Here is a 21,044-nt window from a genome sequence, read left to right on the forward strand (position 1 = left end):
AGGGAGGCAAATGAACAAGAAAGATGAGCTGAGAGGACATTGGAAAGACAATGTAAAAAGAAGTCATGGTCATCTCAGATAAACAAAATACTCAGTGATAAAAATTAACCTATAAAATAGCCAGATTCAAGTGGCTTGAGGCCTGTTACAGAAAACCAAGAAGTTTTTAGAAGAATACAGAAGCAACTGTACTGTAATTACTGGAAAATTCACTGAACATTTGCATGTATATGAGTGATTACACTGGACAACAAGTTTATTCGTAAGTATTGCTTGTTCAGAATTTTTTTTGTTTATGATTTATCACTTAAAACTAAACAGATATAATTTCAGACTACTAGTGTCATGTAGGAATTTGTAGAAACAAGAAATCAACTTTTATTGAATATAATGCGTTTATTTGCATAACGGTGCTGACACTTTAAAATAGTTCAACTAAGCTGAGAATGTTTTGTTGATGATTTTCATTTGTACTGAGTGCCTGAGGGTTCTCATTTAAGTGTACAACAATAATTAGCCAGCATTGATCAATTCCAGTTACCCTGAAACCATTTCTCCATGACCATAATGTCCTGGTGAAACCTTTCACCATGCTTGTCACTGACAGCACCAAGACTTGCAGGGAAGTAGCCTAAATGGGAATGTAGAGAATTAACCTTCAGTGACATGTTGCACTTCATGGTTTTGTAAGCTTGAAGCATGTCGTCAACCAGCTGCATGTAGCTTGATGCTTTGTAGTTGCCAAGAAAATTTTCAACAACATTCTTGAATGCCTTCCATGCAATTTTCTCTAGTCCCACTAGAAGTTCTTTGTCATTTGTAACCTGCCTGATTTGTGGACCAACAAAAATGTCTTCCTTAATCTTGGTATCAGTTATTCTGACTTGAATTATGAATTGAAATAAAAAATATGGTGAAATAAAAAGTGCTGCATGATAGGGATATTTCATGGCGAATTTCATGATCAGCAACCCAAAATCCATAAGATACATCCAAAAGTATTCAGGAAGCAAAATCTATGTCATCCAGTGTTACACAAGCAAGCATAAGAAAGTTAAACTACAAGAAAAATTACAGTTCCACACCCCCAATACAAGAGCTGATACAACAGAAATATCAGGAATGAACATCATATTGCAACTAGACACTCAGAAAGCTAAACATCTCTAAACAGTCGTTTTAGGATTTCATTTTAGGTGGGTTTCTATCTAGTCAACAATTCCTACCTGCAGAAGACACTTGATCCTTTCTCCTGGTGCCATGATGGCAGTGGTAAACACCCCTGAGAGCATTCCTGCAGCAAACAACTGTGGATATCTGAACAGTAAAATACAAAGGGAGAGAATCAGTCACTCTGAATCCCTTTCCCCCAAGTTCCAAGACATTAGCCTTTGTACCTTGCTGTGCAAGTGGACCCTTGATCTTCTCATTTGTCGGCCCAGATTGGTAACATCTCCTCACACTGACAATCAGGTGCACCGCTAGGCTTTGTGCTTTGCCACCACCGCCCCCCCCCCCCCCAAACTCACTTTACACTTATGACTGTGTGGCTACTACAGTTCCAATGCTATATTTAAGTTTGCTGATGACACCACTGTTGGAAAGTGATGACGAATTGGCATTTGGGAGGAGATTGAAAATCTAGTTGAATGGTGCCACAATAACAACACTCAATGTCAGCAAAAGCAAAAAGCTGATTATTGACAGCAGGAGGAAAAAGCCAGAGGTCCATGAACCTGTCCTCATCAGGGGCGCAGAGGTGGGATAGTCGGTAACTTTAAATTTCTTGGCGTTATCATATCAGAGTATCAGTCCTGGGACAAGCCCGTGTCATTGCAAAGAAGGTATGACAGTTCCTTTACTTTACTAGAATTTTTTGTAGATTCTACGTGCCAACAAAAAATTTGACAAACTTCTATAGATGCACAGTAGAGAATATCCTAACTGGTTGCATCACAGCCTGATATGGAAACACCCAAGAATGGAAAAGGCTACAGAAAGTGGTAGATACAGCCCAGTCCATTACGGGCAAAGCCCTCCGTACCACTGAACACATTTACGTGCAGCACTGTTACAAGAAAGCAACGTCCATCAGCAAAACCCAACCCCATCCAGACCAGGCCATCTACTACCATCAGGCAGGAGATACAGAAGCCATAGGTTCCATACCATCAGGTATAGGAACAGTTATTACCCAACAACTATAATCAACGTGAATAACTTCAGTCACCACAACTCTGTACTGATTCTACAAACTACTGACTAATTTTCAACTCATGCTCTCATATTATTTCTTATTTGCACAGTTTGTCTTCTTTTGTAATTTGTATTTGTCAGTCTTGGTCTGTTTTAGTCATAATTTTTCATAAACTCTATTGTATTTCTTTATTTTCCTTCAAATGTCTGCAAAAAAATTAATCTCAAGGTAATACATGGCAACATATAAGTACTTTCACAATAAATTGACTTTGGACCTTGGTTGGAATATGAGAATACTAAGGAAACCAAAACATCAAATTTCCATGTATTCATTGGTAAATACAGCTTATAAAGTTGTTTAATTAAATCACGGGCCTAGTTTCAATCAGGTGACAAGCTGAGATTACAAGGATGGTACAAGCTGTGGAAGGTAGTTAACTCAGCCCAATACATCATGGGCACATCCCTCCCCACGAATGGAAGAATCTACAACAGGCACTGCCTCATAAAGGCAACGTGCATCATCAAAGGTACCCACCATCTGGACCATGCTATCTTCTTGCAACCACTGTTGGACAGAGATGTAGAAGTCTGAGGTCCCACACCACCAGGTTCAAGAACAGCTACTTCCCTTCAGCCATTTGGTTCTTGACTAGCACAATCCAACTCACTACTCACTATAGCAACAGTACAACCAGTATGACCACTTCGCCTAACAGTGGACTTTTTTTTTAATATTACGTGTGTCTTTCTTGTGTAATTTGCTATAATCTATCTTTTTCTTATAAATGTTGTCACTAATCCTTCAAGAGGACCACAACCTCAACATAGCGTTTGGAGGCTTGTGTGCCTCACTGACTCGGAGAGCTATGTTGGCTGGAGTCATGGCTTTAAGCTAGCAAGTATGGGGGTTCAGCTCAGGGATAACAACGCCGACTGATAAGATTCAGATTCAGATTATTGTCATTTAGAAACCACAACTGCAATGCAGTTAAAAAATGAGACAACGTTCCTCCAGAATGATATCACAAAAGCATATGATAAAACAGACTACACCAGAAAATCCACATAACGTTTGGCAATCCCCAATCCAGAGTCCGGAGAGGCTGCTGCGTATTAATATCGCGCTACCATCTTAGCGCGTTCCCTGGAAGGGAGCTCCAAATCCACCAGACAAAACAAGACCAAAAACTAAAGCTACAAGACCTGCACAAAACCACATAGTTACAACATATAGTTACAACAGTGCAAACAATACCATAACTGATTTTAAAAAAACAGACCATGGGCACAGTAAAAATAGTCCAAAGATGTTAAAAGACTATAAGTTTGAAAAAAACCATCACACAGTTTTCACAAGTCCTCAGGGTCCCGAATGACTCGTCATCCCACGCCGGCGGCAGAAGGGAATACCCCCGCTATGGACTTCCACAGCGCCGCCTGACCCAGCCTCGCAGACGCAGCACACAATGAAAGCTCCGTCGGACCCAGCACACAGTGAAAGCGACCTGACTGCAGCGGATTCTGAATCCATCGAACCTCCGACCATCCCCTCCGGCACAGCTTCTCCGAGCACCATCTTCTGCCGAGTGTATTAAGACGCCCCCGCCAACAGCCATCAGCAACGCAACCCCGAGGACTGGGGGCCTGCTCTTCCTAGCAGAGACCCGGACCTCACAGCAGCAGCAGCAATGAAGAAAAACTTCCTGGAGATTTCCAGATGTTCCTCCGTGCTTCCAGGTCCGTTTTCAACAGATTATGATTGCACACGGCACCCCGCTTCACAAATAACAGATAATCAGTTCTGGAGTGACCGCTGCAAGCTGCGTCACGCCGCCATCTTGGAACAAAATTGTTAGGAAACAGCAATGAAGAATCCTCCTACATCTGAGTGTGATGGTATTCCTGAGTCTCCACCAGAGACTTGCATGACTGACAGTAGTAAAAACCACGAAGGAAGCTACTGACATGATAAAGGAAGCCCTGACCACCACCAGTGATGGAGGACCTTCATTGCTGCCCTAAACACCAGCGGTGTAATGGACAGTAAGCACGTTGTCTCTAGTGCTATGCTCCTGTTGCAAGTAAGCTTTCCATTGTACGCGTGTATACATCAAGGATACACTTTATTCACCGTAAATATTTACATGTATATTTACTGTGGTGTGTTGGTGCAACATGCAACAAAAAAGAACTATGTGATAAAGAATGATATAAAAATAAAGTTAGAGGTTGAAGTACAGATATGGAATAAAATGTGCAGAATATAAGCACAAATTTCAGATACTGAGGGGAAACATTGAAGGGAAACGGAAGAGGAGGGGAAGAGAGATTTCCCTCGGAACAAACTGCACAATGCACATGTTGAAAGGACTGTTGATCTCGAGGCTGAGCCCCTCACATGAGCAGCAGTCACATGGGTCAAATAGCCAGAAGACTTTTGCTGTTAAGTGCATGACAGAGGACTGAACACACCTATTCCACTTTGATTTGCAATAAAAAAGAGAAGGCAGAATCACAGGTCAAACCAACACAGTCTACAAGCTGCCTTTGTTTCCTCGGGCTTGGCACATCTCATATGAGAGGACATAACTTTAAGGCAATTGGAGGAAAGTATAGGGATGATGTTATAGCTACATTTTTATATAGAGTGGTGGGTGCATTGAACATCCTGCCAGAGGTGCTGGTAGAGACAGATACATTAAGGACATTTAAGAAACTCTTAGATAGGCACATGTATGATAGAAAATGGAGGGCGGGGGGGGGGGCGGGGGGAAGAAAGGACTAGATTGATCTTTGAGTTGGCTAAAATGTTGGCGCAATATTGTTCCCAGGATTTATTGGAGCCACTCTCCCAATCTAGGTGACTCAGCTCCAAGTGCTCCTATCACCACCAGGATTACTCTAGCTTTAAACTTCCACATCCTTTCTACCTGCTCTTTCAAACCCTGGTCTTTCTCCAGCCTCTCATATTCTTTCTTCCTGATGTTACTGTCATCCGGGATTGCCACATCTATTATTATTACTTTCTTCTGATCCTTGTCCAGTATTACTATGTCTGGTTGGTTGGCCAGTACCTGCTTATCAGTCTGCATTTGGAAGTCCCACAGGATCTTAGCTCTGGCATTCTCCACTATCGTCTCGGGTGTTTCCCCATTTGGACTTGGGAGTGTCCAATCCATACTCAGTGCAGGTGTTCCTGCACACAATTCCTGCAACTCGGTTGTACTGTTCAGTGTGTGCTGTCCCTGCCTGCATCTTGCACCCTGCTACTATGTGCTGGATGGTTTCAGTGATTCCTTGCACAGTCTGCATCCTGGGTCTTGTCTGGTGCGGTAGACCTCTGCTTCTATTGTTCTTGTGCTTAGTACCTGTTCTTGTGCAGCCATGAGCAGTGACTCTGTGCTGTCCCTCAGCCCTGCCATTTCCAGCCACCTTTTTCTGTCAGTCATCTCTGATATCCGGCGATTGTACATTCCATGCAATGGCTTGTCCTGCCATGGCCTCTGGTCCTTTGGCTCTGCTTCGCCCATGCCCCCTGCTGTCTGAGGTACTCTCCTAACAGGTCATCCTGAGGGGCCATCTTCCTGACATGCTCATGGATGTTTCGCATTTCTTCCAGGACCGTGGCCTTGACACTTCCAAGTCCCTATCCTCCTTTATTCCAGTGAGTATAGAGTTGCTCATCGTTGGACTTTGGATAGAATCTTCCCTGTGTTGTTAGTAGTTTCCAGTTCTTGATGTCAGCAGTTTCTATTGCAGCTGGGTATCTGATGACTGGTAGGATGAATGCATGGGTGGCTCTGATCTTGTTCTTTCCTTTCAGCTGGCTTTTTAGGACCTGTCTCACTCCAAAGAGTGAGGTACTTGGATGTTGCAACCTTCCTTGAGTCCTCATTGTGGCTTCCATGCGTATCTATAGTTCAGACCCCATCAGCCCACCAATATCATCTGTTGACTGGCCCCTGACACCCGCTAGGCAACACCGTGGCTTTGAGGCCCACCCAGTTTTGATTCTGACGTTCGACTCCCGCTAGGTGAATCTGTAGTCTGTTTTTTTTAAACGGAGTAGGGTAACTGTGCAGAATGCCCTGCCTGGGGTAGTGGTAGAGGAAGATATATACATTTAAGAAACTCTTAGAGTAGGTTAAAAGGTCAACACAACATTGTGGGCTGAAGTACCATGCTGTAGTATTCTATGTTGTATGCACAGCACTGAATAAATGTGGTTTAACCTACTTATTTCTGGGAGTGACTTTTCTTGTGAGTAATTGTTATTTTTTTTAAAAGAGTAAAAGTAATTCCCAAAAAGAAATAAATATCTTGGGGAACAAAAGGCATGTGATAAATTGGGTTCAAAGAGTAGCAGTGGTTGAGGGATTGTGGGCTGCCATGGAAGGTGTTAAACAGTGGAGAAAAAGAGACAAACAAGGAATAAAATCAATTGCTCATGATGTTTCGTGTTGCTGTAATGTCAGGAATAATTTAAATACTGAAAGTGGCTGCAAATCACCATTTAGGCACAGCAGTTGTGTGTGTGGGAGACAGAGATGGCGTGATTTAAATGCCCTCAAGGGTCTGCTTTACAGTCCTACAGTTGTTAATTTTGTCCACAGCAACAGTCCACTGTTGCTTAGCAATGAATTGGAACGGCAGATCTCGCAAGGAAAACATGCACATCATGAGGACAAAAACACTTCCAGCGAACTGTCAGACACCAATCCCTCACACAATGCCCATTTGGAGTGAACCAGACAAGTAGGGCTCATTATATTCATACCCACAGTAAAGAACAATTTCAACCATCCCTCATGCTGATCTGACATTTATCTGACAATACACTACGTCTGCCAAAGCCCAGGAACAGATCTAGTTCAGCAAATCTGAGCAGCCGGTGTTATTTTATGAAGAGAGACAGGAAGCCATTAATCCTTCCAGACTTACATAGATTCAATCAAAACATTTCGGATTTATTTCCTATGGAAATCTCCTACTTTTACAAGCTGTTTATTTTTTGATGTGATTTAATGTGTCATGACACCAAAGACATGAAGGCCACATTGTCCACTCCCTGTTAAAGGTCTAGTTGGTTTGGTTTGTGAGCAAAACAGACCTGTATCCATTCCACTGGAAGCTCTGGAACCTTAGAGCCGTGTCCTACAACATTAAAACCCACTAAAGGAGACTCTTTAATTTATAATTCCCCTCAAAAACAATGTTTTTTTGCTGGGTACCTTCACAATCACTGCCAGAGGGAATCTCAGTGTCCGCTCTTCAAATGACAGGGCAGCCATTGGAATGTATGAATAATGTCCCACCTCAAAAACAGAAACCACACCCAGTAATAATCCTCCATTGGCGGTAAAGGAGACTATAAACATCAAGACAGTGGGATCACGGCCAACACCAATAATTCAAGAATTTGTAAAAAAGATCGGAATCCTGACAAATTAACAATTTCTGATCTTGCGGGATTTACAGACAAATGTCTCGTGGGCTTCAAAATTTGCTGTTCCACTTGTACTCATGCTCATCCCGTATGAACATAGCACAGTACAGGCTCGTTGGCCCACAATGTTGTGCCAGGCAGGTTCCAAACCCACACCTCATACACCCTCTCCACCTGGTGTGAAAACGGTCTTCCTCAGATCCTCTCTAAACCTCGTATTCAGTGCCTTAAACACACACCGTCCAGTTTTGGACACCTCTGCTTGTCCTCCTTAATTATGCATTACTTCTTAGCCTTCACTGCTCCACAGTGGCAGAGCCATTGAGTTCAGCCAGGAATCTCCCCCTCTTCACCAATCCTCCCATCAAGTCCCGTGACCACCATCAAACACTCACTGTTACTCTTTCCCTACCATAACCCAATTCAATCATCCCACATTAGCATTAATTTCCTGCCAGATTCCATGTCAACAACAAACACAAAATGCTGGAAGAACTCAGCAGGTCAGGCAGCATCTTTGGAGATGGATAAACTGACTACATTTCATGCCGAGATCCTTCACCAGGTCTGGGAAGGAAGGGGGAAGATGCTCGAAGAAGAAATTGTGGGGAAGGGGAAGGAGGACTAGCTTGAATATGATAGGTGAAGCCAGGTGGGTGGGGGAGGGAAAATGAAATAAAAAGCTTGGAAGTGATAGGTGGAAAATGTAAAGGGCTGAAGGAGGAGGAATCTGATAGGAGAAGAGAGTGGACCATGGGAGAAAGGGAAGAAGGAGAGGAACTTGGCAGTGGGGGTGATAGGCAAGTGAAGAAGCCAGAGCAGGGAATTCGAAGAAGAGGGATGATGAAAGGGCTCAACTCTATTTCCATAAATGCTTCGTGTTGCTTTGGATTTCTAACATCTGCAGAATCTCATGTTTATCATTCATCAACACCCTTGGGGCAGCTGGTTCAATGTTTTTCTCAGTTTCCTTTCTGAAACTGAATTTTAACCATTTCTGTTCTGTTGTTACATTAATGGTTAAGATGGTAATTATGCAAATAAGATTAGTCTAGGGAGGCACCATCATCGGCATTGACAAGGTAGACTTTAAGGATCCATATGTTATGGTCCGGTCTGGAGCCCGCATTCCGGTTCTTGATCCAGTCCGCGGACTCCGGACCCCGGGTCTTGTAGCTGTCCCTCCTTTCGCCCTTGAGCCCAATTAGTCACACCTGTGGATCATCGTGGCTTGTTGGGGCTCAAGGAGGCGCACCTGATGCCCATCGGCTGGTGGTGTATATAGGGGGCTCTGGGACTGAGTGGAGTTGGGGGTTGTCCTGTTCCTCCGGTTGCCCTGGCTTGGAGTTCCCCTTGTTAAAGACGAGTTCTTCGAGTAAGTCTGGCAGTCACCCTGGACCTAGTTCCCTTCCTATCCCTTGCATCCATTGGGCAAGCCTGGCCGGACTGCTGTTGCCTGGCGTGGAACTCTGCCCCTTTCCATCCCTCGCTGCCGACAGGTTGTGCCCCGCAACCTGCTCAGGCCCCCATGTTCCTGCCTGGGAGGTCCGGGCCCTGCCTAGGAGTTATACGGCCCGCCCAGAGGTCTCTGCCCCTACCTATCCCTCGCTGCCGATGGGTTGTGCCCCGCAACCTACCCAGGTGCCCCGTGACCTGCTCAGGCCCCCGTGTTCCTGCCTGGGAGTCTGGGCCCTGCCTAGAAGTTATGCGGCCCACCCAGTGAACTCCAAGATTCTCCCTTGCCTGAACGCTGGGATCCTCCTTGCCTGAACTCTCTCCTGGAACCCCAGAATCACCTTGAACGTCACGTCCCTCACGCACACTACAGTCACCTCATCTTGTCTATCATTTAGTTGTTCCCATCCTGCCCCTAGTACTTCAGTGCCTGCGTCCTGCACTTGGGTCCAGCCTTCCTGTCCCCGTATGACACCATATCGTTGTTGTATGATTCTATAAAATCACCAATTAAAAACTAAATTAAGCTCCAATCACAAAGGTTACTCACGTGAGGACATCTTCAGGATGCTTCTGTTGCAGTTTTTTGCCCAAACCAAAGCCAAAGAAGCAGACAGCAAACATTGGAGTAACACCAATAATCGGGGCAGCCATTCCCTTGTACAAACCCTTCACACCCTAAAGGAAGACATGACAGATCTCAATTTGCAGACTGATGTGGTTTCACCTGAAACAAAATGTCACTCAAAATATTTGTGACTTTAACACAGAAGTACAGTATAGACCCCTTGGCCTACAATGTCGTGCTGAACTTTTAACTAACTCTAAGATCAAACTAACCCATTCCACTTACATAGCCCTCCATTTTCCAGCATCTATGTATCTAAGAGTTTGTTAATATCCCCTAATGTATTTGCCTCTACCAACAATGTTGACATGGCATTCCAAATGGAGATGCATGCGGATGTCTAAGGCAGCTCTCATAAAGTCAACTTGATTTTGGTCACGCTTTGACATTGAGATTCAATATTGAAACTAACTATTTATGGAAATAGCAGTTATGTGGAACTTCTTGTAAGAATGTAACTGCAGACCTTCTGAGCTGGATTCTCAGCTCAGAGCTGAACTCTCGATATCTATCATCTGCAGAATCTCGTGTGTTTATAGTCTATCTGGTTCCATTCACTCTTTCCTCTAAGCTGCATGAACACATGATGGCACAGTAACTGAAATGCTCCCGTGCACATAGCCTTTGTGCCGCGCAGCTGGAACTGGATGTAGCTAGGAAAAGTTTATGAAATGTGAAATATTTTCTGTGTTGTACTGTATTTAATTATACCCTTCAAGTAATAAATAAAATCAAAGTATGTGATTTTTCCATTTTCATACTAAATATTCATTTTATGTACATGACAAAAATAAACATTTAAAGTGCCACAACACAAGAAAAACTGCAGATGCTGGAAATCCAAGCAACACACACAAAATGCTGGAGGCACTCAACAAGCCAGGCAGCATCTGTGGAAAAGAGCAAACAGCTGACGTTTTGGGCTGAGACCCTTTAAAATGTCACAGTTTTCAGGCCATGTAAAAATAAAGTTCCTGCTCAGATCAATGGTTGGTCCGTGCAGCTGTGAAAAAAATAGAGGGAGTGTTGGTTCCATCTCATATCTATTGATCTGATATTAAATTTCTGCTCTTCATCACTTACCTGTCCTAACTTTGAAAAATTGCAAGTAACTCTGTGTTCTCCATTTCCTCCCCAGTTGTACCCTACTCCTCCTTCTGCAGGGTATCACAAGACATTCATGAACATGAGCTGGGGCTTTTCACTTTGTAGAGGAGAAGCATTAAAGGTGGCTTGATAGAAGTGTTTAAGATGACAAAAGGCGAAGAACCAGTGCTTTTTTTCCCTCAGGGCAGAAATGACTAATAAAAGAGGGCATAATTTTAATGAGATTGGAAGAAAGAAAGTATTGGTGGGGGATGTCAGAGGCAGGTTGTGTTTTTTAAACACAGAGAGTGGTGAGTGTGTAGAGCCAGGGGTGGCGGTAGAGTTAGATATATTAGAAACATCTAAAAGACTGGATGGCACATGGATAGAGGAAAAATGGAGGGCTATGTGGGAGGTAAGAGTTAGATTGATTTTGCAGTAGGTTAAAAGGTGAGCACAACATCTGTGAGGAACACTTCAGAAATATAAGTAAATGATTGTATAGCTAACTGTGACGTCAATAGCTGCATGCAAATTAAGCTATTCCGGTATATCTTCCTGCGTTTGTTTCTTCCATGTTGTTATTTTAAAAATACAAGATAATTCTGTATGTGCTCTGACGTGAGAAATGGAAAAACTGACACAAGGTATATTGTGCAAGCAAACTACAGCTAAAGGATAGTTGGAGACAAAGGTATTTCTAACGGTAAAGGTTGGCTGGCACCCAATACTGACAGGATTCTACACAGCACAGGGGTTCATCATATCAGTACAACAGAGCAAATTCTTCTTGAGCTTGTTGTAGGTTGAAATTTCAAGCTACAAGTTCTAAGGAGCTGACTCTTCTAGCCATCACATTGGGCAAAATCACTCCCCAATCATATTCCTTGCTAAAGCTGATTACGCACACCAGGGATTCAGCAGTTGCGTTCTCACTGAGCAAGGTTTAACCTCTTACCCACACTGCAGCTTGTTTACTTCTATCGTCTTGTGCAATACAAACACCACCATAGAACGATTACAATGACGCATGCCACAGCCAATAAAGGAACTCAGTTCAATTTTATGTCACTGCTTAAGAGAATGCAAGCAAAGGGGCCAGAATTAGATTTAATTATCACTGGTATATGCCGTGATATTTGTTGTTTTGCGGCAGCTATACAGTGCAATACACAATAAAAACACTGTACGGATTACAATTTAAAATAAATATATATTAAATTTAAATAAACAGTGCAAAAAGAGAGAGGAAATACTGAGGTAGTGTGCATGGGTTCATTGTTCATTCAGAAATGTGATGGTGAAGGGAAGAAGCTGTTTCTAAAATGTTGAGTGTGTATCTTCTCAAGCTTTTGTACCTCCTTCCTGATGGAAAAGGACATGTCCTGGGAGATGGGGGGTCTTTAATGATTGATGCTGACTTGTTGAGTCATTGCCTTTTGAAGATCTGCTCCGTGCTGAGGAGGCTAGTGCCCATGATGGAGCTGGCTGAATTTACAACTTTCTACAGCCTTATTAAAAAAAAACATCATAGTTTAAAAATATTTACTGATGTTAATTAAGGGCCTTTCCTATTATCACTGTAAACCAACCCCACCCTAATTGAGAGTAATTCCAAGGGAACAATGTTTTCTCAGATTTTGGCACAAAGCGCTAAGCAGACAAAACATGCATACTGATTTACAACTCTCCCAACCTTCAACTTTGGGATCAAGATTTCCGGCTCTTAATATGTCAAATCAGGAACAAAGTTCAAATATAAGATTCAGATCTGCAAACACTCCACGTTGACCATTCAGTGCTTTGAGTTGTAGTTCAAAAACTAGGGAAAGAGGAGTAGGAAATGCACGGATTAGGAATCATTTTCATCAGGTAAAGAAACACTGGAGGAGACAAGTGTTTTTGAAACGTGGTCAACAGAAGCAAAATTGCATTTATTGTTCATCCTGAGTTGCTTGAGTGAATTAAATGAAGCAACTTTGTTTCCAAAATTTCCGTCACTTTTTCCCTTCCCGTTTCCAACATTATTAAAGTCATAGAGTTACATACCATAGAAGCAGACCCTTTGGTCCACCTCGTCTATGTTGACCTTAATGATTATCTATAGTAAAACCACTTACCTAAATTAATTGCATATGCCTCCATGCCCTGCTCCTTCAAATAGCTGTACTGATGCTCTTAAGTGTCGTTACTGGTCCTGCTGCCACCACCCCCTCTGGTAGCTTATTTCCAATACAAACTACTGTGTGTGATAAGTTTACCCCTTGGATTTAAAACTCTTCCCTCTCACCTTAAACCTATACCCTCTAGTTTCTGACACACCTTCTGCGGGATACAGAAAACTATCTGTCCTTTCAACGCCTCATAATTTAATAAACTTCTGTCATCAAACTCTCAGTCTCATTCACTCCATGGAGTGAAAGACCCAGCCAGTTCAATCTCTTCTTCTGACTCCAGCCCTCTAACCCAGGCAACATCCTTGTGAGTCTTTTATCTGCTACTTTGATAATTGTGTTTGCCTACTCTTGTGACTTAGATGATCAGACCACATTTTTCTGAGTAATAAATGCAAAAATCCAGGTAATTGCAAAGGGTTCACAAACTTTTTTCTTGCAATTGTATTGTGGCGACCCACTTCCTAGCGCACTCGAACCGGCTCACAAATAGCCAGCGCGCAGGCACAAAGGCCAGGTCCGCAACAAAGGCAAAAAGCCTGCAGGGGTTTGTGAGTACGTGTCCCTTAGAGCATCCGCGCCCGGGGAGGGCGGGATGAGGGAGGCTTTAAAGCAAGGCTGTGAAGTTCGAATAAAATCATCTTTAATTGCAGTTTACCGACTCCGTGTCGTTATTTTAGCGCTGCGTGTAGCACACCGCTACAGTATGTATATACTTACTGTAATTCAGTTTTTTTCCCTCTATTACTATGTATTGCTGCCGCAAAGACAACAAATTTCACGATTTATGCTGGTGACATTAAACCTGGTTCTGAAAGGATGGGAGCAGAAGCCAGGATAGTTTGCACTCCTTCCCCACCCCCTCTGTCTTTTCATTGTGGCTTCTTCCCCTTTCCTTTCCATTTCTGATGAAGGGTCTCAGCCTGAAACATCGAATGTTTATTCCTCTCCTGCTGTCTTCCTCCAACATTTTGTGTGTGTAACTTACTGATGCAACTTTGGTGTACTGGTGGGTTTTGTGCATTTAATATTTCAGTAAAATTTGAGTAATATTGGAGATGCGGTACATTGTTTGATTAAGCATTCTTTGTTGTTCACATATGTATGAAGCATGTGAATGGCATATCTCATCATGCCACCATGCCATAAGTGTGTACCTCCCTAAAAGTAAAAGCAAAACTAAGTACAAACGTTATTCCTGGCTCTGTGTTTTCCTTTTGATTAGTTTTTTGCTCTGGCGTTACAAAACATAACAGTGAGGACAGCAAACTCCAGGGGAAGACTGTTCTGCAATTCACCACTACTCCATCTCCAGCATCCAGTTGCTTGTCACTTTCCTGGTCCACTCTCACTCTGTTAAAAGCTAAAGAGCACTGGCATGTCTTTGACTGGACACCTCACAACATCCTCAGCCTGATATTGATTGTTGGAATTTTGGTTGAAAACCAGCGCTTCTGTGGTTGGTGATAATTGTAGTTTCTCCTCAGAAGTCTTTGGTTTAACTTCATAATCACCATTCTATTGCCTCTGTCAACACTGACACTGCAAACAGAAATAATTAATTTTGCTTTTCACTGTCTCAGACACACTAACCTTGCTGGTGCTGCCTTTCGGACACCCTTTGAGATCCCACACACCCCAACCACTCACCCACGGTGCACGTGATCAGCAAAGCTACTTCAGCAAGGAATCATCTGCAGCTTAATGTGAAAAAGACTAAGGAGCTGGTGATGGACCTGAGGAGGGCTAAGGTACCGGTGACCCCTGTTTCCATCCAAGGGGTCAGTGTGGACATGGTGGAGGATTACAAATACCTGGGGATACAAATTGACAATAAACTGGACTGGTCAAAGAACACTGAGGCTGTCTACAAGAAGGATCAGAGCCGTCTCTATTTCCTGAGGAGACTGAGGTCCTTTAACATCTGAATCAGGGTTATCATCACAGACTTCAATGACATAAAGTTGTTGTTTTGCTCAAATATAAATAACTGCTTCTTTCTGCTCTATTCTAACAAACCCACTTTCCCAGCCTCTGTAAAATTTGTTATATCTGTAATGAAAAATCATCAATCATTTAACTGTTCTTCCTTTCACTTTCATTTCCTGACTTAGCGGTTAACACTAGTACTTGTTTTTATTTGTGAAGAGACCAGTGATTACCTAACGCCCTGCCTCTGTCAGCAAGGAGTGTGAACGTTCCTCCTGTGATCATGTGAGTTCTCTCCGGGTGTTCCGGTTTCCTCCCACAATAAAGATATACTAGTTAGGGTTAGTAAGTTGCTGGCATGCTATGTTGGCGCCAGGGCATGGGGATACTTGTGGGCAGGCCCAGCACAATTTGACAAGTTTCACTATATGTTTCGATGTTTCAATGTACATGTGACAAACAGAGCTAATCTTTACACGTTACCTCTCCCACCAGGGTCTTGCGGAAGCAGTCAAAAGTCCCTTTGAACTTGGGAGGCTGGCCAGGTAGGGGCTTCGGCTGTGTCTGTAACCGCACCTAAACAACAAGGAGGAAGGCGTGAGAAGATTTGCACAAGGTACTCTCTCACCATCAAACAACAACACAAGACCAAGAAAATCATCACTTTCAAGCTACTAGATATAAACATAAGTTGATTTCCTTGTAACTCAGAGCTCCACACATGGCTGTGGACTCTGCATGACATCATGCTTAAATAAAAGATTTGCCACTTGAAGTCTTGTATTGAGCTTTTTATTTTAAAAAAATTCTCTGACCACCCGTCATTCAATATTAAGGACATAAGATAGATGATTGGACCATTTGCCCCTTGTGTCCACTGAAACATTCAATATTGTAGCTGATCAGTTAGCTCAACCCCACTTCAAAGTTGAAAGTTCAAAGTAAATTTATTACCAAAGTACATTACAAATGTGATGCACCATCAATAACTCACTCTGAGACGTAAAGGCGAGATATCGGCTTTTATTGACTGGAAGAAGGAACAAGCAGTGGTTGACCACCATACTACATCCTGGAGACAGAGAGGCCGGGCTCAGACCTCAATCGCCTTTATACAGGGGTCTGTGGGAGGAGCCACAGGAGCAGTCAGCAGGGGCCGTGTCCAGACAGGTATATGTAGTTCACCACAAAATGTCACCACAGACAACACATTTTCTTAACAACTACTGTGCAAGTACAAAAAATAGTAATAAATAAGCAATAAATATTCAGAACATGAGAGGAAGAGTTTCTGAAAATGAGTCCAATAGGTTGTGGGAACAGTTCAGTGATGCTGCAAGTGAAGTTGAGTGCTGTTATTCCTATCAATCCTATATCCTTCAATTCCCTTAGAGAGTCATAGAAAAGTACAGCAAAGAAACAGGCTCTTTGGCCCATCTAGTCTGTGCTGAACCATTTAAACTGCCTACTCTCATCTACCTGCATCTGAACCATAGCCCTCCATACTCTTACCATCCACGTACCTATCCAAACTTTTCAAAAACATTGAAATCAACTTGCATGCATCACTTGTAACACACACAAAATGCACTTTCAAATCTCTTACTATCTTTCCTTTCAGTTAGTCCTGATGAAGGGTCTCAGCCCGAAACGTCAACGGTGCTTCTCCCTATAGATGCTGCCTGGCCTGCTGTGCTCCACCAGCATTTTGTGTGTGTTGCTTGAATTTCCAGCATCTGCAGATTTCCTCGTGTATGCATCACTTGTGCTGGCAGCTTGTTCCACACTCTCACAACTCTCTGAGTGAAGACATTTTCCCACATGTTCCCCTTAAACTTCTCACCTTTCACCCTTAACCCATGACCTCTGGTTGTAATCCCACCCAACCTCAGTGGAGAAAGCCTGCTTGCATTTACCTTATCTACACCCCTCATAATTTCTTCTCATTCTTCTACATTCCAAGGAATAAAATCCTAACCTTCCTAATACCTCGGGTCCTCCAGACCTGCCAACATCATCTTCTTCGTACACCCATCACACTACAGGGGCATAGGCAGCCACCAGCAGTTCACCAGAGTCCTCTTTTCTGGGCCAGTTTTTCAGCTCCAGCTGTAGCCCATCTATACATCCTCCGGGTGAAGATCTTTACTCTCCCAGGGATGAGGTCTTTGGAGCTTCTATTGGCATTTCTGTAGCTCTGGCTTTTTTGGGATGGGGTTACTAACCCCATGCCCAATCCTCCTCCTTTTGCAGTTGGGCTTGAGACTGCCCATAGTGGAGTTCTCAATTCCTTTAATACTAATAAATTTATCAGCTTCTGTTTACAATATGGAGATACAAGAGGCCTCAGATGAGGGAAATCTGGAGCAACAAACAAAAGCACTGGAGGAACTCAGCGATTTGGGATAGCATCTATTGAAGAATAGGACAGTCGACATTTCAGGTCAAGTCTCAAGATCCTTTATCTGGGTTCCTCCAGCACCTTTGTGTGTTGCTCAGGCTTCAATATACCTAGTGCCTCTAGGACAGCAAATTACAACGATTCACTGGTGTCTGGGTGAAACAGTTTCTTTGCAAAAATGGCCATATTCTGAGATTGGATCAATAATCCCCAGACAGGTAAACACCAACTCTATATCCACCTGACAGAGCCCTTAAGCAATCTCAAATTCTCTAAAACAGAGGTACCAACCTGGGGTTCACAGACCCCTCAGTTAACCGTTGGGGTCCATGGTACAAAAATGGTTGAGAACCTCTACTCTAAAACAATTTTGATTTCATTCCTGCATCTTGGGGATGCCATTAACTAGGTCTCTCTGAATCAAAGTTCAAAGTAAATTTATTATCAAAGTACACCCTGAGATTCATTTTCTTGCAGGCACCCACAGTAAATACAAAAAACATGAAGAGAGTTAATGATAAACAGCATACGAGACAAACAACCAATGTGCAAAGGGCAATAAACTGTGCAAATACAGAAAGGAAAAATGATAATAATAAGCAATAAGTATCCAGAATATGAGATGAGAGTCCTTGAAAGTGAGACCACAGGTTGTAGGTACAGTTCAGTGATGGGGTGAGTTATCCTCTGATTCAAAAGCCTGATGGTTGTCCTTTTGAGACAGTCTCTTGCAATGCAGGATCATATGTTTCAATGTTGGCTTTATGATTTATAAAGCAACTAATGAGGGAAAATTAAGACACTTCCAAATTTGAGGTTTGAGGTATTCAATGGACTGGTTTGCAGAGTGGTGTGCTCCTTCACCACTCAAAGTTTTAGTGTGCAGCTGATGTTCTCCACACCATTCTGATTTCTCCCTCTCCCCCTCAAGTGATCTGCTTAGAAACTTTCAGTTGATGGGGATGTGGCATATCTTCCAAAAGATTTTGATCACATTGTCAAGTCTTTTCCTCAGTCCGGATGGAAAGGCAGCTGATTTAGGAGTCTGATGTCCAGTATTTGAATAACAGAGCCAGCTGAATTTAATTTGCCCTCAATGCTGGAGTGGGAAGGGACACTGATGCTTGTTCATGATTACTAGTTCATTAGCCACTCCTCATTGGAGGATCATAGGTGGAGAGGGTCAGTAATTTTATATTCTTGGGTGTCACTATCTCATACAACCTGTCCTAGACCCATCATATAAGTATAATTACGAAGAAAGCACAACAGCACGTCTACTTCCACCGGAGTGGGTGGAGATAAGGCATGCCATCAAAAACCTTGGCAAACTTCTATAGGTGTGTGGTGGAAAGTGTGCTGACTGGCTGCATTACGACCTGGTATGGGAACACCAATGTCTCCAAGGTAGTGAATTTGGCCCAGTACATCACAGTAAAACTCTTCCAACCATTGAGCACATCTACATGAAATGCTATTGTAGAAAGGCAACATCCATCATCAAAAACCCTCACCGCTGCTGCCATCAGGTAGAAGGTACAGGTGCAGCAGGACTTGCACCAAACAGGTTCAAGAACAGTTACAGCCCCTCAACCATCAAGCTCTTGAACATTTAAGGACTCTTTTATCCTGTTATTTCATGCTTGTTATTTTTTGCTATTTATTATCTGTATTTGCACATTTTGTTAAGTTTACAGTTTAGACCCTGTTTACTGTTACTGTTCTATAGATTTGCTAAGTATGCCTGCAGAAAAAGGAATCTCAGGGTTACATGTGGTGACATGTATGTACTCGGATAATAAACTTTACTTTGAACTTTGTTCCAATTAACTTGTCCTTCTACGTATTTTGGAAAACGTTCGTAGCATTTCTGCTGTGCCTTGAGGTGCCCACTCTAACTGGCCCAGACTCCACGGGAGCAAGTTAAACAGCAGAGATCACCGTCCACCCAGCAGACACAACTTTTGGAAGTTGGGGGGTTAGCGGGTAAGAAGGTCCGAATGGTGAAGGAACGTGGAAGGCAGGGGAGTTGTGGTTACAGGGCAGAAAGGGATATGGGAAGACGAGTAGGGAAGAGGACAGAATCGGGGTAAGGAGTTCGAGTACGGACGCGGGACGGACGGGTGTGGGGGAAAGGAGAACGCGGTTGGGGGTTGGTGGGAAGAACGGGGACAAGGGGAAGGAGAAGGGTGTAGGGGAGATGGATCAATGGGGGGGGGTTAGGCTTCGGTGTTCGTGGCTTTTGGGGAGGGTAGAATGGGGGACGGGAAAAAGAGGGTGGAGGAAACTACCCTCACCAGCTGGCAGAAGACTTACTTTGATGGTGTCGAGCGGGTGACCGGTGAACACCAGGCACACCCCGCCGAAACCACCGGCGAAGAAGTTTTTGATGGGGTTTACGGTCTGCGGCCGCGGCCTGGGCTTGTCCTCCACTGACATTCTGCTGCCTGTGTGCTGGGAGACGGGAGCTAACGGGTGCGCACGCTCAAGCCCACGGACACTATTTACTGTGGCACCAGCCACGTCCGCTGATGTACCGTCCTCTCCCCAAATACTTCCCCCAGGTGGCGTAGTCCAACACTGAGCACAGCTTCTCTGTCATGAAAACTATTTTCTGTTCTTTTGCATCTGACTGATAGTTTTTACTTTTTTTTTGTTCGACTCGTAAATTTAAAAGTTTTGCCCCGATTAACAAAATTGCCTTGGTTAAAAGTAGCCACGGTTCAATTTGATAAACTATTCTAGTTAAGACACCTTAATATCTCAAGGTAATCCTCCAATTGCATGTTGTCAAGAATATTTTTAAGAATAATTCATAGTAAATCGTATTACTAAAATATTTTATGCCCCAAGATTACTCCAACTTTAGAAGTCCAACAATTTGAAAATGTTCGTTTTATTTTTTTCTTTCAATGATGCGACCTGATCTAGTGAGTATATCGAGCACTTGCTGTTTTGATTTTACATTTCCAGCAGGTGAAATTTTGGATGCCTTCATCATCTGGTGTATCATTTCAAATTAGTAACAGTTTAAGGCTTCTCCTGCAAAAGTAGAAGCTTTCTTGGCCATATTTCAAAGGTTCATTTATTTTTAAAGAATACAACTTGAAATTCTTATTTGGTGTCAGTGTGGTTGGACCAGGACAGGCTATTGGTGATGTTCACTTCTAGGAACTTGAAGCTCTCAATTTTCTCAACCTCAACACCAATGATGGAGAAGGAGTATGTGCACCACCCTGGAGAAGGGTTGGCCCAAAATATCAACTGCTTTTTCCCCTCCATAGATGCTGCCTGACCTGCTAAGTTTCTCTAGCATTTTTTGAGTCATTGTTTTTTGCGATGTGGCCCAGTACGGTGATGTCATCTGCACATTTGTAACATTTCCCTGGCTACTTCCTGAGATGTCAGATTCATGTATTTATCACATGTACATCAGAATATGCAGTGAAATGCACTGTTTGCATTTGGGACACAATAGTGACATAACAGTTAGTGCCATGCTATTACAGATTGGAATGTTTCAGAGTTTGAAGAACAATTCCAGCATCATCTGTGAAGAGTTTGTACATTCTCCCCATGACTGCGTTGGTTTCCTCTGGGTGCTTGGGTTTCCTTAAACAGTCCAAAGAAGTACCGGTTAGTAGGTAAGTTGGTCATTGTAAATTGTCCTGTCATTAGGCTAGTGTTGAATAGATGGGTTGCTGAGCAGTGCAGCTTGTTGGG

At 43.1% G+C, this 21,044-nt stretch overlaps 1 protein-coding gene across 2 annotated transcripts in view; it reads right to left on the bottom strand.

Moving 5' to 3' along the window:
- Positions 1 to 19,810, bottom strand: part of prkar2aa (protein kinase, cAMP-dependent, regulatory, type II, alpha A) — a 320,293-nt gene extending 300,483 nt beyond the window's left edge. For both annotated transcript variants that reach the window (XM_073072054.1, XM_073072053.1), the window contains exons 1-4: positions 19,638 to 19,810; positions 15,404 to 15,496; positions 9,654 to 9,781; positions 1,227 to 1,317 (exon numbers count right to left, since the gene is read on the bottom strand). In XM_073072054.1, coding sequence (XP_072928155.1) covers positions 1,227 to 1,317; positions 9,654 to 9,781; positions 15,404 to 15,496; positions 19,638 to 19,760 — 435 coding nt within the window. In that variant the 5' untranslated portion in view covers positions 19,761 to 19,810. The remainder of the gene's footprint in view (positions 1 to 1,226; positions 1,318 to 9,653; positions 9,782 to 15,403; positions 15,497 to 19,637) is intronic.
- Between the last annotated feature and the right edge of the window lie 1,234 nt (positions 19,811 to 21,044).

This window comes from Hemitrygon akajei, chromosome 19 (genome assembly GCF_048418815.1).
Source record: "Hemitrygon akajei chromosome 19, sHemAka1.3, whole genome shotgun sequence".
Classification (NCBI taxonomy): domain Eukaryota; kingdom Metazoa; phylum Chordata; class Chondrichthyes; order Myliobatiformes; family Dasyatidae; genus Hemitrygon; species Hemitrygon akajei.